This window comes from Portunus trituberculatus, chromosome 45 (genome assembly GCF_017591435.1).
Source record: "Portunus trituberculatus isolate SZX2019 chromosome 45, ASM1759143v1, whole genome shotgun sequence".
Lineage (NCBI taxonomy): Eukaryota > Metazoa > Arthropoda > Malacostraca > Decapoda > Portunidae > Portunus > Portunus trituberculatus.
Window position 1 is genome coordinate 14,479,780 of NC_059299.1, and position 18,539 is coordinate 14,498,318.

The window sequence follows — 18,539 nt, forward strand, 5'->3', positions numbered from 1 at the left end:
CACACAAAGCTGCTGTTTATTGGCAGTTCCCATCCATCAGACACGAGTAGTTTGACCGCTTGTTAATGGCGCTCAACAAGCCTCCATACCAATACTGCTCCGGCTGACTGACTAACTGATGACGGCAACAAAATGGCACTCCGGGTGATGAATGACACGCCACGCTCATTCACTCAATTAGAACCTTATCATTGCTGACGTTTCCATGTGTGTTTCATGAGTGCGGTGAATAATAAAGCACGTGTGTGTAGGTAGCATGGACCACTGGAGGCGCCCGGACACCCTTTGTTACCCATATGAAGCCCCGGTCCTTATTATGTTCCCACAGACAATTGGAGGTGATGGCTGGACAGTTTTGTGAGTTTTGTGATTGATGAAGCGAGTATATTACAAGTGAGGTGTTTTAACAAGGACTAATATTTGGTGCATATGTTTTTTTACTAGATTTACTTTTGAAAAATAGCTAGATCTCTTCCAAATTACAGTCAACCGTCAGGAGTGATGTAATGTTCTGCGTGTGTGTGTTTGGTGCATTGCTTCAACCATGAGTCCCCTGACCTACTTTAGGAAGATTCTATGGAGGTCAGTCTTCATTATTTTAATCCCGCATGAGTTTCTGAAGCTATATAAAATCACCAAATAGTAAGCAGAGTGAATGAAACGCGTCATGATACTGAAGGGATTAATATTAACAAGATTTCAGATTAACAGGAAACGCTAAACAGACACTTATCTTACTTACTTACCCATCATTCACCACGGCTATGGAAAAGAGAGAAAATAAGAACAAACAAAGATAAAAGGTTAGCTCTTCCAGTGGGTATTGGTTAGAAGATACGCACAACATTTAGTCTGTCCAAAGTGAGAGATGTATGATTGTAACGACCAACAACGCTCATTAACATCCAATACATTTACAGTGCATTTCCTGAGGACCATCTTCAGATATGCCTTAGCACTATGAAACTTTTCGGTGTCTCCTTTCAATTTCTTTACGGGGTTTTGTAGAAATTCATGCGATTTTAAAGGCGTATCCATGATTTAAGCCTTAGGTAAACAAGAACTATACACTATTAAAAGCAACACATCCATGAGAATTTGTGTAATCATCGTCGTGGCCTTTGAAAAAACATCCTTGTATATCACTAAAAGTTTGAAAATACAGACCCAACTAAGATCCTCCACGTCCTCATACGCTCATTGTACAGAAAGAACCCTGAAGAAGACCATACAACCGAGGAGAGAATATTACGCATGACTGTGTATGTAGCACCGCTGGAGAGCCACAGAATACATTGCCTTGCTTTACCTACCAGAAGGAGCGAGTCCCTATACACACAAAGGAAACATTAAAGACGACGACCGTATAACAAAGTAGAGAATATTTTGGTGTGTGTGTGTGTGTGTGTGTGTGTGTGTGTGTGTGTGTGTGTGTGTGTGTGTGTGTGTGTGTGTGTGTGTGTCCGTCCTCTGGTCCGTTTAACGCCTCTTGTCACATCTTTCCCCTTCAGAGCTTTTAGTGTTCTCCCTACAAAGCAATAAAGCTCAAGTTTCCTATGGGACAAGAATTCCTTCCCTTCCCCTTCTCTTTAAATCCCTCGACACCCTCTGAAGGGCTCCTGGCTGTCCCCTGTCGCTCCCTTGCAGTCCTCACCGCGTGGCTCAAGGCTCACTCACCAGCCTCACCAGCCTTACCCTCACCGCCACGCCAGACACAACAGAGCACCGCAGCACACACATACAGGGAAATATGAAAGCTGTACTAGTATTTTCGGCGCATCTTAGGCATCGCGTTCTTGCAAATGAGTCGCGGTGGTTAATTTTTCTATGTGTCTGCTGCACGGACAGAAGTCATTAAGGGGAGAAAAAGGCAAGTGTACCCGGGTGAGGGAAGCGAGGCGGCGGTGCGGCGGTGCGGCAGACAGCATGCGCTTCACACCCTTCAACGCAGCATCGCACACGTCACTTTTTGAATGCTGTGATGATTTACCTTTTCCTTGTGTCTGGATGTGTGTGTGTGTGTGTGTGTGTGTGTGTGTGTGTGTGTGTGTGTGTGTGTGTGTGTGTGTGTGTGTGTGTGTGTGTGTTGTAAGCTATAGTACGTATATTAGCTGATTATTAATGCATTGCTCGCTGTAGTCAATTAGCTATTTATCTATCTATTCAATTAGCTGTCTATTCATCTGCTTATCTTTCTATCTATTCACCTATCTTTTGTGTGTGTGTGTGTGTGTGTGTGTGTGTGTGTGTGTGTGTGTGTGTGGTGCAGCCGTGCCTGAGCGAGCCAGTGTGCTGCATCTGGCCGTGACGGAAGATGTAAAGCAGGGAATTATTTATGAGCGTTTGATGAGCAACGTTCTGAGTGGCCAGAAAAAAGAGTGGGTGCAAGTGAAGCTGAAATGGCAGGTGAGCTTGTGATAGCCATTCCGGGATTATCATTATTATCATTACACGATGCATTATTCTGTTACGCGTGTCTCAAAACATGCAAGCTGCTCAGGTAAGGCTCTCTGTTTTCTTGTTTACGTGTGACATGTTGCAAGAAGGTAGGAAGTGAATGTCTATGTTCACCTTTATATGCTTGGTTTGAACTGATAGAAATAAATAAATAGGTTGCATCAGAAAACACTGACTTGATTTAGGATGAAAGACAAAAGATTGAAATTGAGGATCAACTTGGTTTGAATTGAAAGAAAAAATAAAAAGAAAGGAAGAAAGGATGTAAGAAAGAAAGAAATATAATGAAAGAGAAAATTAAATTGAAGTGAATAGGAAAAAGAAACAAATAAAATGAAATAGAAAAAAAAAGTGAAAGAAAGAAATTAATCAAAACGGAAACTTGGCTTTACTAAAATAAAAAAAAAGAAAAAAAAAAACTAAAACATGATACTGACTAGTAAACAAGAACCACGAAGGGAAACAAATGAAAAACAAACACCCGACAGGAAAACTAAAAGGGTGGATACAGAACGCATCAAATCCCTCACAACATTAATGGACTGTTCGGCGGGACTTTTACTCTCCAGAAGACAAGAGGGCGGGGCAGCGAGAACCAAGAGACCAGAGAGCAGGATACGCCCCCCTCGGCACTCCATCACTGGCCAGGCTTTCATGTCCCGCGGGTTGCAAGGCGTACTCAGGGCGAGCTTCTCCACGAGTGTTTGCTGCAAATACACAACTATGGTCCCGCTAAACGAATGCACTGAATGTTTGTACGGGAGAGAGAGAGAGAGAGAGAGAGAGAGAGAGAGAGAGAGAGAGAGAGAGAGAGAATGAGAAAAATTAAATTGATGCTATATAGACGTCGAAAAAAGAAAAAGAAAAACAAGAACATGAAGACCAAGAACGTGAGAGAGAGAGAGAGAGAGAGAGAGAGAGAGAGAGAGAGAGAGAGAGAGAGAGAGAGAGAGAGAGAGAGAGAGAGAGAGAGAGAGAGAGAGAGAGAGAGAGAGAGAGAGAGAGAGAGAGAGAGAAAGAGAGAAACTAAATTGATGTTATATAAACGTCGAAAAATTAAAAAGAACAACAACAAGAACATGAAAACCAAAAATGTAAGAAAGAAAACAAACAGGCAGACACACAGACAGACACACGGACATAGAACCTTTGAGTGAAGTAAGCCAGCAGACCAAACGCCCGTGTTCCGCCCAGCAGTGTTTTAAAAGGGGCCGTGTGTTGTCCGGCGCTAGAATGACATCCCATGAAGCGGACGAAGCATCACCAGACGCCACACCTGCATTAACAACGCATTCCCAGCCAAGCCTAAGCAAAATCACCACGACAAGCATTGCAAAAGACAGGTGTAGGTGTTGAGAAATGTGAATGAAAAGGTGAAGTTTGATATAGAGAGAGAGAGAGAGAGAGAGAGAGAGAGAGAGACACACAGACAGACAGAGACAGACAGACAGACAGACAGACAGACAAACAGGCAGACAGACAGAGAGACAGACACAGACAGAAAATGAACCTTTTGTCTCATCACCACGAAAATCACCAAAAGCAGACGACAGGAGATGAAAAGTGTAAAGAAACATGAATTAAAGGAATAATTTATCCTGTGTACGGGAGGGGAAGAGAGAAAAGAGAAGAAAGGGAACAATATAATGAAGCCTCTCTGATCACCACGAAAATCACCAAAAGCAGACAACACGCGATAAAGAATGCATAGAAACACGAGGCAAAGAGAACCATGTTTACTATTACGTGGAAAAACATGAGAAGGGAAGAAAAGGAAGGAAACGATTTAATCTTAGTCTGATCACCACCATAACCAACGCAACCACCAGAAGCCGTGGAACCATGCGTGCTTTGGTGTCTGAGGGTCTGCAAGCGCACGGGTTCGAATCCTGTCCACGGTCCGAGTGTAGGTTGGGCTTCCTCATTCGGGGCAACGGTTTCCTAGCGGGTGGGCTTTGAGATAGGAGGTACCCCAAAAAGTATCCCCTTTAGCCCATAAATTCCCGTGAAAAGCCCACATGGTATAAATAAAAAAAAATAAAAAAACAGAGGAAAGGCATCAGAATATCGATAAAAATTGCAGATAAAACACGAGGTAAAGAATTGTGTTTAATTGGAATAAGATGAAACAGTAGCAAAAGAAAGGAGACAACTTAGTGAAGCTTCTGTCTGCTCGCCACAAGAAGCACAGTCACCAAAAGCACAAGAAAACCGATGAAATTACAAGGAAACATGAGATAAAATGAAGCATGTTAAATATCACACCAAAAAAAATCAATGGATAAGACAACAAAAAGAAGCAAGCGACTTATTAAAGCTTCTGCATATCACCACGACAAACACAATAACCTCGCACGAAAAAGAACTGCGAGGTTTAGAGAATTGTGTTTGACTTCAGCATAAAAAAGGCAACAAAAGAGAGACAACTTACCGCCTGGGACGGACAGAGTGGCGGCAGTAGACGGGTGGGGCAGTGGTCAGTGTGGTCATCAGCCTCCACTGCCTTCCAGACACACGCTGCTGGAAGATAAGAAACATAACATTGTCTCACTGCCTTCCTTCATTTGGTCTGCCGCGTGTCTTGCCTCAGTGCCTCATTCATCCTTACTTTGTCCATCACACACAGATATGTCTCTAACTAAGCCAATCCAATTAGTCAGTCAGAAAATCACCCAGTTAGTCAGACAGTTAGACAACCAGTCAATCAGCTGGTCATTCAGTCAGCCAGCTAATCAGTCAATCAGTCAATCAGCTTGTCATTCAGTCAGCCAGCCAGTTAGTCAGTCAATCAGCCAGTCATTCAGTCAGCCAGCCAGTCAGTCAGTCAGTCAGTCAATCAAATATATAGTCATTCAGTCAGCCGGCCGATCAGTCAGTCAGTTAGTCAGTCAATCAATCAGCCAGCCAGTCAGCCAGTCATTCAGTCAGTCAATCAGTCCATCAGCTAATCATTCATTCAGCCAACAAGTCAGTCAGTCAGTCAGTCAGTCAGTCAGTCAATCATTCAACCAGGCACAATAGGTCAGCCAGTCACCCAATCAACCATTCAGCCAGTCATTCAGCCAATCACCAGATACGCTAATCAGTCATTCACTTACCCACTCACCAAACGAAAAAAGAAAGGATGTAAACAAACCAGTCGGTAAATACACAGGTAAGCAAACACCCAAGCAAACACGTCACTGTCACTCAAGGAACAAGACCCAAGGCAACACAGTGATAACAACACGGAGCAAAGCAAGATAACACTAGCTCACTTACATATATTTTTTCCCGCTCCCTAAACTAACCAAATTATCTCGGTTTACCCTACTAAAAAAACTGAAATGGAGATTATTACACACATTTTAACATTTCAATTTTACGTGAACCAATTTAAGCTGCAAACATACCGTGAAATTAAGCACGCGTGGCTGGAGTTATGTTGGTGGCGGTGAACCTGGGTCGAGATTAACCAGAAATACAGTGTCAGCTTTCACAATAACCATACGAGTAAACTTGTGACATTGTTGTTCTCCCGATGCGAGGTGAGTGTGGTGAAGGGCGGGAGTTGATACTTGTGATGGAAAGCAAGGGTGAAAAAAAAAAACGTGTGTGATGAATAGTGTAAACTTAGAGGTGGAAAAATAGAAAAAATAAGCCATAGAGATAATAAGATGGCATAATGAAAAGCAAGGAAGAAAAATACATGCATAGTGATGAATGACGTAAACTTAGAGGGAAAAATTAGAAAATAAGAGAGATGAAAAGGTGGCAGAAAACAAATGGTGATGAAAAGTTTAAGTTCAAAGGTGTTAAATTGATAGAGATGAGAAAAATATAATGAAGCTACAATGATAGGAAGCGGGAAGAAAAACATGTGGATATGAAAATTGTAAGTAAAAATGCACAATTTCTTACAATGATGAAAGAGTAAAGTAGAAAATGAAGCTATACCAACGAGAAGTGTGAAGGAAATATGTCTACAATAACGCAGAGCACGGAAAAGAAAAAGTTACTGCTGGTGATGGTGAAAAAATTGCGAAAAAAAAAAATCTATTGAAATGAAAAACACACAAAAAAGTCACTTTCAATAGAGGTAAAATGGTGCTAGGAAGAAAATGAATCAATACTCTATGACTGAAGAGAAGAAAACAACAAAAAATAAAACAGAAAGAACGTAACAAGAAAACAAAATTGTGCCCTACAGTGGTAAACTTTCCCAATGAAATACATAAAAATCATTGGAAAAAAAAAACTAATTATCTAAACAAAATAAAGACAGGAGAGCACAGCCTACACCACCAAGGAAAATGGGAAGAAGAATTAAGAAGACAGTAAGAAAAAACAGGAAAGGCAAAATGAATTACAACATGAGTAAGAAAATAAAACAGGAATTGCAGAAAATAAAGAAAAAAGAAACACAGCAGTAAAAAAGAAGTTTGGAAGAATAACAGGTAAAGAGTCTGAAGTGAAGGATAATTATGTACCGCGGCGAACACACAAAGAAAGACGAGTAAGAAAGAAACAGGAAAGACAAAAAGGAAAAAGAGAGACTGAGAAAAGAATGAGAGGTGAAAAGGCTGAAGTAAAGGATAATTATGTAGAGCGGGGAACACACAAAGAAAGAAGAAAAAGAAGAAAGCAGGAAAGACAAGGTAAATGATCCCATTGGTGGGGCTTCGGGGCTGTGGAGTTGCGGGGCGAGGTACAAAAGACGTCACAAAGGAGGAGGGACACGCCCGCCGCAGCTTGAGTGGCTTCGTTACCATCGCTGCCTTCCTTGAGGAGTATCGCAGCCCTCATCACACTCGCTCACGTGCACCATGAATTCAACTCCCGCATTGAATCGTCATCTGATTCACGCACCTGTGCACTCACTCACTCACTCACTCACTCACTCGTTCAGCGCTTCCCTCCACCGTGCCCTCAAGGCTAAAGAAAAAATACTTCAACTCTTTCAAGGAGGAGGTTTCAAGACACTTATCCTTCAATTTTGGACGATCCCTTCTGACTTCTCTTTAAAGACTGGCGCTCTAGTGATTTTTTTTGTTGATCTCGGCCAGTGCCTCTCTTTCATATACACATAAAAACATACCCACTCAGCTTCTAAATTTTCTAACAGCATAATGGCTTGCAGTTCACTCACGTTTACTGTACGAACATAAAACTGCAGGTACTACAAGATTGCAATCACTCCACCGCTCCATTTGCTGTCAGCGTTGTCTATGGAATGTATGCTCCAAACTTTCTGTAGATATGTAGATTGATCAAGCTCGAAGGGTAAGGGAATCTTAAGAATGGAAATGCCACGTGCACGCCTTATGACCCCTTACAGATTAGCTTTCTTTGATTTATCGTGTTCTGAGTCTTAATTATCCATTACGATCCGAGAATATTTACTCATCACACTCACTACTACACGTCAGATTAACACTCACTCATATACTTAAACTCGCAAGAATGTCTCACACTAATACACTTGAAAATGAATAAATCACACTCACTAAATACTCAAAAACGTCAGCCTCTGGAGACGGGTCAGATGTAACACCCAGTCGTCCGAAGTCACCACCAGGTCGTAACAGATAGGCAGATGTTCTCTCCAAGTCCTGGGTGATGTAATTTATAGCCCTCTGGAAGGTGGCGGGAGTATTAGACAAGCTGAAGGGCATCACTGTGTATTGGTATAGCCCGAAGGGGATGAAGAAGACGGATATTATTCGGGCCTCGTCTGAGAGGGGAATCTGGTAGTAACCCTTAAGTAAATCTATGGTGGTTACAAACTTGGCTTTTCCTATGCTATCTATAAGGTCCTCTATCAAGGGCAATGGGTAGGAGCAAGGCCGCCTGGAGACAAGGCCAGTTCACAGTTCCGCGGGTCTCCTGATACGTCATCAATCGAGAATCGGCTACCGGTCGTTGCCTCAGTTAGTTTTGAATAGACAGCAATGGGGTACGCTTCGCGGGCACTTACTTTCCATTATAAAACTACTTGTGACAATACTTAGACTTACACCTTCAAACCATTGGCCTGCTATTTGTTGCATATTTTCTTAATTACTAATCACTCTAACATATCTTTACTTGTTCTACAGCCACCTCCAATCTCTAAGCTGGGTAGAAATTGCAATATCTACTCTTCTTTTAATCTCTCTCCCTTCTTGTGGATGCTTATGAACATTTCAGGCATTACTAAGGCGCTGTTAATTGTTTCGTATGTCACTGAAACGGTTAACTTCACCATATCTTGCACTGGGTCTAGTCAGTAAAGTCAATGAAGGAAGTGTAATGATTCGATCGCATCACAAGTACCTCGCCTCCACCACACACAGAGTAATGCACTAACACACCCACTCCTTCATTTGGCTCCGCGTATCTTTCTGTGGCGCTGGACGTAATACAGAAAAAAAAAACTCATTACTCATACATTAACATTCCCACTATTTCAGTAGACTTGAAGCCTCAGTGGATGAAAGAAAAGGTTAATCTTGTAAAGGTAATACATTAATCTACTCCTTGAGACACACTACTACTACTACTACTACTACTACTACTACTACTACTACTACTACTACTACTACTACTACTACTGCTACTACTACTACTACTACTACTACTGCTGCAACAACAACTGCTACAACTACTACTACTACTGCAACAACAACAACAACAACTGCAACTACAACAACAACTACAACTGCCACTGCTGCCACAACTGCACTGCCAACTGCAACAACTGCTGCTGCTGCTGCTGCTGCTGCTGCTGCTGCTGCTGCACTGCTGCTGCTGCTGCTGCTGCTGCTGCTGCTGCTGCTGCTGCTGCTGCTGCTGCTGCTGCTGCTGCTGCTGCTGCTGCTGCTGCTGCTGCTGCTGCTGCTGCTGCTGCTGCTGCTGCTGCTGCTGCTGCTGCTGCTGCTGCTGCTGCTGCTGCTGCTGCTGCTGCTGCTGCTGCTGCTGCTGCTGCTGCTGCTGCTGCTGCTGCTGCTGCTGCTGCTACTGCTACTACTACTACTACTACTACTACTACTACTCAACACATTCCTTGATTAATTTCGACTTTTATTCATTTATATCTTCACATTTAAAAAGGCGACTCGCACAAAGATACGTTGTCGCGTATTCCCTTCACAATCACACTAATACCACACACCCATTCCTTAATTGGACTCTGCTCTTTGGCCTCCACGTACATGTAAGAAAAGGTCATTTGTATAAAAGACCTACAATAATTTACTGTGTTTCTAGACCTTCATTTCCCTGAGTGGGTATTCCATTTTCTATGCGTAAAGGAAACTACCTGATGACAGAAAATAAGGAAAAAAGACGCTAATTTGTCACTTTCCTCTCAGAAAAGGTAAAGGGAAAACATGAGAAGAAATGAAAACAAGTATAAAACCAGCTAATAGCTTCAGAAGTCACGGGGAATGGGAGAGAAGCACAGCACTTTGATAAATCTCTCCCTGGGAAGATAGAAATGAAAATAAGCCGTGATGGATTTCAAGAGCATCCAAAACCACTTAGAGGGCTTGTGATTCCTGAAGCGACCCGGGTTCTGGAGTCCCCATTTAACTCACCCACCCATACCCCCCCCCATCCTTCCCTACCCCACCGTATCCTATTCACTCACAAATCTTCCTCCTCTCCCCACTCTCTACCCATCCTTGGCTCCCCACAATCCCATGCAGTCATATCCTTCCTTCCTTTCCTTGCCTCTTCCTATCTCCCTTTTAGTTCCTGCACCTCTTACTCTCGCCAACCCACTAGCATTCTCATAGCTTTCCCTTACCCAGCACCCCTCCCCCTCTCTCTCTCTCTCTCTCTCTCTCTCTCTCTCTCTCTCTCTCTCTCTCTCTCTCTCTCTCTCTCTCTCTCTCTCTCTCTCTCTCTCTCTCTCTCTCTCCCCAAGTCTCCCTCCCTATCCGTTTCCCTGCCCCCCTTCCACCCAGCACGTCTTCAAGCCCAGAATAGGAGCCAATGCTTCACAACAACTTGCCGGAAGGAACGTGAGATCTTTCCCATCAGTTTCCTCCTCCCGTGCCATTCCCTTCCTCTACTCGTCTGGGATCGCCTGCGCCACAACCCTTTCTGGAGTAACTTACCCGACTCAGCCCTAACGACACCAAATTTTCAGCCACGACTTCTCCTCTCCGCTCATTACTCCATCCTCGCGCTACATAAACATACAATGGTCACTAAATTATACTCTGATTCCATCTCCGTCCGTCCTTCCCTGGGGATTCAATGTGGTTCTTTATTCCGGCGTTGTGGTTTCTGTGCAAGGGTTCATCTATATTGCCAGCGGGTGTTTCAATTTCATGGTATTATAGAGGATGATGCACAGAAAATTTCTTCATTCGTTCTCTTATTCTATTCTACGTAATGACGATCCAATGTGTATCTTTATTCAAGTATTGTGTCTCTATCTGTATTATAATTTCTCATTCTGCAGTCACTTTAATTTGTTCTCCGTAACGGCGACGCAACACGAATCTTTTTACCAGTATTGTGGCATGCATGTACAGTACTACAAAGGTTTCAGCGTCTTACTTCGACTACTTTTAACAGACTGTAATATAAGTTAGTGCTGCTTTCAATAGTGTTTTAAAGCGACTGGCCACAAGTTAGCAAGATTGGTGTGGTAACAGGAAAAACACCTATAAGAACCTGACCAGTCATCTATGTAGCCTTTGAAAACCGGTGCTAAGAAAAAGCCAAAGCGTTTGACATGCAACTTAATTTGATAGCAAATTAGCAATACGCGCTTAATCAATAACATGGTCATATTAGTGAGTCCATTCAACAAAACCTTGGGTATTTTTTTCTGATCGTGGAGGGAAGGATTCTAATTATTTCCTGCAGTCCTCCTTTTGGTGATTAAACCCCTTGACATAATTTCTAGCTGGGACAGTACAAACGTGACAATCTTCATCTGGCTGACACTCTTATTCATCTTCCGTGCCACCAACTCAACACGCATCTTTATTCAATTATTGTGGTGTGAATGTATCAATCAGAGGCAGAGGTAGGGAGGAAGCACACTAAGCCAAGTTAATACAGCTAATGTCACAGAGGAAGCTGCTGCTCTCGCCTCTAATGTGTCTTGTGCTGCGTGAATCTTAAGTCTTCTGATTTTCTGATAACAAATGCTGACACACTCACGACTTGAAGCTGAGCGAAACTCGAACCACTAAGCGATGTGAAGGGAGCGCGACACGTTGGCTGTCCCTGCGGTGTAATCTGTATTGCTGGCGGTTATTTGCTTCCATATTCACTCCAGCATCGTGTTTACAACCTAAAGCCACGCACCTTCCACCTCCCTGAAGCCCTGGCGCGGTACAATGCTTCATGCAGCTCCCGATGAAACATGCACGGGGGGAAGCTCTTCACTTATTCATCTGTGTGTGTCCGTTTGCTTGCCCGGATGAATTCGAGTCTCGCTGCATATTTCAGTGGAGTGAATTAATTTGAGGGGAGCCTATGAATGCAGGAATACCCGATACCCCTCGTACAATACACAGAGGGAAGGAAGGGGAAGGAAGGGGAAGGACGGCCAGCGGAGGAAGGAAGTGAAGGACACAGACACATTGATAAATACTTCATAGCTACAGAAAAAATAAAAATAGAAATAAAATAAATTAATAAAAAGAGTCCGTGCTACATTTCGATTCAATGGACTTTTGTGAATGTCTTAACGTGTTAGCGGGACTATCACTCCGGGTCGCTGTGGGTCGGGAACGATATCATTTTGAACGTAATGAAAAGCCGCGCGGAAATTTACCAGAATTTTGCGGGAAAAGGAAATGATGAATTGGTTCAAGTGAGGGTGGAGAGAGGGGAAGATTGAAGGGGAGTGAGGAGGAGGAGGAGGAGGAGGAGGAGGAGGAGGAGGAGGAGGAGGAGGAGGAGGAGGGAAGATTAATATATAAAAGTGAACTGAATAGCAACAAGTTGGCACATTAAAAATTCGTTGTAAATTCTTGTAATATGAGATGTGTGTGTGTGTGTGTGTGTGTGTGTGTGTGTGTGTGTGTGTGTGTGTGTGTGTGTGTGTGTGTGTGTGTGTGTGTGTGTGTGTGTGTGTGTGTGTGTGTGTGTGTGTGTGTGTGTGTGTGTACAAATGAAACATGGATAGAGAGAAATACATTGGATTTTCACATAATTGAATTCTCTCTCTCTCTCTCTCTCTCTCTCTCTCTCTCTCTCTCTCTCTCTCTCTCTCTCTCTCTCTGGATAATGACAAATGGACACCTTGCAAATTCCAGCGTCATCTTTCCAAACACAAATTACTTTCCGTTTATTTCTCCAGCACTTAGTACGAGGCGGCGCAGTGATTGATGGGGCAATGAACGGCCACCATAAGGCTTAAAACACACCACGATTTAGACTCAAACTGAAGGCCATTTGCATCACCTGCGAGCATTAAAACCTGTAAATTATCCCTCCCGTGTTTTCTTTCTTTATTTCACTTGACATCGTTGCAGCGTAAATTGTTGTAATATCAAAGTGTAGAGTGAACATTTGCTGAAGAGGATTGTTTGTTTTGTGTTAGTCTGTCTGTCTGTCTGTCTGTCTGTCCGTCTGTCTGTCCTTTTCAGTCGTATCTTTTTTTTCATTTTGTTCTTTCTTCCTTTTTTTTTCTTTCTCTTCTTTGTCTCTTTCTCACACTCCCACTCTCTCTCTCTCTCTCTCTCTCTCTCTCTCTCTCTCTCTCTCTCTCTCTCTCTCTCTCTCTCTCTCTCTCTCTCTCTCTCTCTCTCAGCGCAATCATACTAAACACTAGAATGAATGCAAAATAATTCATTGAAAAAATCAAATAAGGAAAGAAACACATAAATAAAAAGAAATACAGAGAAAAAAACCTTCGCACATTTACGTGAAAGGAAATCTGATAAAAGAAAAAGGTGAAGCAAACTGTAAGCGGAAACAAGACGAAGGGGGAAGGAGAAAAAGGAAAAGTAACACAACCACACTAACAGGAACAGAGAACAGGTAACGAAGGCAGCACAAGGGAGCAGGAAACACGCACACAACACACACGCACACACACACACACACACACACACACACACACACACACACACACACACACACACAGGCGCAGCACACATCACACAAAAAGAATGAAAGAAAAGAAAAGGACTCGCGCACATATAGACACACACACACACACACACACACACACACACACACACACACACACACACACACACACACACACACACACACACACACACACAAAGGATTAAGACCAATATAAAAGACTAGCCAATCAAAGCCTCCGTTACAAAACAACTTTTATCTCCACCAATACCTGTTTTTTCGTCCATATTTTTTTGTCGAGACCTAAAGGCAGTTTGTAAGCTCTAAATTCTGGCCTCATGGCAGCTCCGGGCGTCACATAAATATCCCACTTGACACATCACACAGCTTGTTTTATTTCCTACGAGGCGAGAAGGACAGTGAGAGGAAAGCGGGGAAGGATGGAAGGATTAACGCCAATACAAAATACTAGCCTTTCCTACAAACTACTTTATTTTCGAAATTTTCTTTTCTCACCCCTCACTCTCTCTCAGGCCTGCCAATTATGTGCAAATGCTTTTATAGTAATATTTCTGAAAGTACGCTTTACATGTTTATGGAAAATGAGGTGTTCCAGTCATCTATCTCTTTTAGACAGGGTGGAATGAAAAGCTTTTCGTCTTATCAACTCCTCTCCTCTAACTGACTGTCTTCAGCCTCTTTCTTACCGCCGCTGTGTTTCATTTCTTCCTATTTTCTACCGCCATTTTCATGCTAACTGCTTTTTCTGATCTTGCTAACTCGCTCCACGGGACTTTCTTCTTTCTCTCACCTCTCTTCCGCAGGAGTTAACCAGTAGTCTCAATCACTTATCCCTTCCTCTTGTGAACTCTGGAATTCTTTACCTTCTCTTCCTATGCCTCGATATCTTTCAAGGGGGAAGTTTCAAGACTGGCATCTTGAGATTTTCAACCGCGGCTTTCCAATCTACTCGAGAACCGGCAACTCAGTGGGTCATTTATTTTTCATCTTTATTCAATTTTTCAAGGGGGAAGTTTGAAGACACTTATCCTGAGATTTTTTACCTCTGCTTTCAACTCAGTGGGTCTTTTATTTTTTTTATTATCTTTATTTATTTATCTTTTATTCTTGTTTTCTTTTTTTTTTTTCTCGAGATCTAAAGACAGTCGGTGAGCTCTAAATTCTGACCTCATGGTAGCTCCGGACGTCACATAAATATTCCACTTGACACTTCACAGCGCTTGTTTTATTTCCTGCGAGGCGCGAAGGACAGCAGGAGGAAAGCGAGGAAGGGTTCAAGCAAAATAAATTACTAGTTTCATTTTTTTCTTAATAATAGAAGCATAAGTGAAGACTTGCGGTGAAAATGAAAACTAGAATGTGAGGCTGGTTGTGGTAAAAAAGAAAAAAGATTGCTGGTAGTAGTAGTAGTAGTAGTAGTAGTAGTAGTAGTAGTAGTAGTAGTAGTAGTAGTAGTAGTAGTAGTAGTAGTAGTAGTAGTAGTAGTAGTAGTAGTAGTAGTAGTAGTAGTAGTAGTAGTAGTAGTAGTAGTAGCAGTAGTAACAGTAACAGTAACAGTAGCAGTAGCAGTAGCAGTAGTAGTAGTAGTAGTAGTAGTAGTAACAGTAACAGTAACAGCAAGCAGTAGCAGTAGCAGTAGTAGTAGTAGTAACAGTAACAGCAGCAGCAGCAGTAGTAGTAGTAGTAGTAGTAGTAGTAGTAGTAGTAGTAATAGTAATAGTAGTAGTAGCAGTAGTAGTAGCAGTAGTAGTAGTAGTAGTAGTAGTAGAAGAACTACAACAACAACAACAACAGCAAAATTACAAAAGAAACAGTGGTGGTGGTAGTAGTAGTAGTAGTAGTAGTAGTAGTAGTAGTAGTAATACCTATTGTTGTTGTTGTTGATATTAATGGCCATTTCTACATAACAACAGTAACTTAAATAGGCGCCATACAAGTGAATTAAAATGCCAGAATAAGTTAAGTTTTCAGTTTGCGTTAAGGTCTTCAGAAGTTGAGAAACACGTCTTAGTGAGTCTTGAATGTAAATACACCTTTAAGTATTTACATTTTTCTGCCTACATAGTAAAAGCCCAGAAATTTTACCCTTTGAAGTCTTTCCTTTATTCCCTACCTTTTCTTCCTCCACTTACCTTACTCCTTCCTTCCTTCCTCCTCCACGCTTTCATTTTCTCCTCTGCCACTCTTTTTTTCTTTCTTCTGCCTCCTCTTATCTTCCTCTATCCACCATTTTCTTCTCTTTCTTCCTCTCTACTTCTCCTTTTTTCAGTATCATCTTTACTCTCTCCTCTGCTACTTCTCCTCTCCTTTTCTTCCTCCTCTCATTATTTCTCCCTTTTATCTTCCTCCTTTCCATCTCTTTCACTTTTTTCCCATCTTTTTCTCTTTCGTTCCTATTTTTTTCTCATCCTTTTCTCATTCGTTTTCTTCTCATCTATCCTTCTTCCCTGCCCACCCACACCACAATTCCCTCTGCTTTCCTCCCCCCCCCACTCGTATCTTTCCCCTGTACTCTCCTTCCTTTCTTCTCCCTTATCCATTCCTCCTCTCTCCGTCCTTTGGTGTCCTAAAGTAAACACGCTGGCTAAGTTGTTATCGACGAGTTCCGAGCGAGTACATCACAGGCTGCCCTCAAGGAATGAAAAGAGGAGTATTTTTCTCCTAGAAGAGCATAATATTATCCAATGTTAAGGCGATATTACGGGAATAGTTCTTACCAGGATGAATAAATAGAGCAAAGTACGGTTTCTTTTGAGAGGGGAGAATGCTGAGGAGGTGAGGTGGAGAGGGGAAGTTAGGAGGTAGGAAGGTGGAGAGGTCGGGGTAGGACGGTGGGAAGGTGGAGAGGTGTGGAGGTAGGAAGGTGGAGAGGTGGGAAGGAGGAAAGTGGAGAGGTTAGGCAGGGGAAAACTTCGAAATTAAACTCCCTGTGTCTGAAAGGCAATGTGTGTCTTTACTTTGATGTATTTAGTTACATGACTCACTCGTTTATACACACAGTTGGAGTCAAAGTCGTGTTAGCGTGTTTATATATCTACTTTTGTCCTGTTTTGTGATTAATAATAGTAATAATAATAATAATAATAATAATAATAATAATAATAATAATAATAATAATAATAAAAAATAATAATAATAATAATAATAATAATAATAATAATAATAATAATAATAATAATAATAATAATAATAATAATAATAATAATAATAATAATAATAATAATAATAATAATAATAATAATAATAATAATAATAATAATAATAATAATAATAATAATAATAATAATAATAAAAACAATAATAATAATAATAGAAATAATAATAATAATAATAATAATAATAATAATAATAATAATAATAATAATAATAATAATAATGACGTTAAGACATTCAGACAAGTTGGAGGGGAAGGTGAAAAGAAAACACAGGTGTAGGGAAGTGAGTTTATTCCGACTAGTTTCGCTGATGCTTCTTCAGGGGAAGCGTTGTGTTTAGATCTTTATGTGGATTTACTCTGATTCGAGTGGTCCGAATCATGATCTATGGGATCTGGGTCCGGAGGCGGGTTATAGTAGACGACAATTGCTGAAGCTGCCGGCGGCGGCCATATTGCCTGCTGAGCAGTCTGTGTTGAGGATGTACTGAGAGAAATAAACAGCAGGAACATGTGTGAGGAGAAGAGTGAATGGTTGTGATCCGCTGCAGAGTGTTGGTACCGACACAGAATGTGTACAGTAGTGGTGACACATGTCAGACACCAAGCCTTGTCTTAATGGCTTCTGATTATAAATATGTGGTCGTTACCGCCTGTATATATATATATATATATATATATATATATATATATATATATATATATATATATATATATATATATATATATATATATATATATATATATACCAACAACTACATGGTGTGGCGAGTAGTATTATAAATAATACATATTTACCTATGAAGTGTGCCAGTGATGGTGTCAATAGTGTCAGCAAGGCCAGGCCGTCCTTCCCTAAGTCAGAATATTTCATCATCTTGCCATTCAGTGCTTCACCACGGCGAATACTTCCAGCATGCAGTGTGTGCAGTTGTAGGAAACATTTGCAAGGTTCATGGCCAGGCGTGGAGCCAGGTCTCGTCCTGCAATTATTTCCCATTTTAAGGAAAATTAACCAAGATAGACAGGCAGCTGGGACTCAACCAAGTGTGGCTTGCTCCCACAACATCCTCAGGAAAGTCAGGCTATACATTTTGTTGATAATTTCTTAGAGCAAAGTGGCGAACACCAACAGTCCACCGCTTGTGAGAGTGGCCAGCCACTTGCCTGTGTTGTTTTCATCAGTAAAAGCTTCAAGAGTTGTTTTTTGCGCCAAATGAATCCAGATCAAATTTTGATCTGTATCAAAGATCTGAGGCTGAACGTTATTGTAAAGAGAAAACGCTTTAAAAAACATACAATAAACCAAGGAAAGTACAACATCTTTCACAGAGATAGCATGGCTGCCACTTGACGCAGACCAGCAGGGACGACCTGGCCCGGGACGATCAGGCCAGGCCAACCCGTGCATCTATCCAGAGTTTCTTTTTCTCCACCCGCCCCACCAAGCAGTGGATCACACCTTCCGACTTACACCAGTCCCCTCATCACTGCCAGGGGAACAGAAGGCTACACTGCAGGGAGTCCGCCCTGAACACTTCTGACATGGCCCGGGAACCGAACCAAGGTCTCTAGATAGTGAACCAAGCACGTTAACCAATGTGTGTGTGTGTGTGTGTGTGTGCTCGCTAGCGCCTGTCTCTGTCTGTCTGCGATAATGCACTTCAATGGAGCTCATTTTCTCCTTTCCCTGGTGCCTGATAAGGGGCGCATCAGGTGTCACCAAATGGCCCCGCCGCTCCTAATGACTTCCTGCTTCCGTCCTTGACCACCTGCGTCAAGTGGGCGAGAGGTGGCGGGAGCAGCGGGAGGACGGGCAGAGGGGAGAGGGTGGAGGGAGCGACTGAATGCGAAGATGGACAGAGAAGTGACTGGGAAAGGAGGG

General features: G+C 42.1%; 2 protein-coding genes across 4 annotated transcripts in view; one reads left to right on the forward strand and one right to left on the reverse strand.

Annotated features, from left to right (window-relative positions):
- LOC123519408 (glycine receptor subunit alphaZ1-like) overlaps positions 1-18,539 on the forward strand; it is a 580,495-nt gene that overhangs the window by 360,353 nt on the left and 201,603 nt on the right. The window lies entirely within an intron of this gene.
- LOC123519409 overlaps positions 1-18,539 on the reverse strand; it is a 401,725-nt gene that overhangs the window by 154,537 nt on the left and 228,649 nt on the right. Inside the window, exon 3 of the mRNA XM_045280692.1 lies at positions 4,889-4,977. Within this exon, the coding sequence (XP_045136627.1) occupies positions 4,889-4,977 (89 nt within the window). The remainder of the gene's footprint in view (positions 1-4,888; positions 4,978-18,539) is intronic.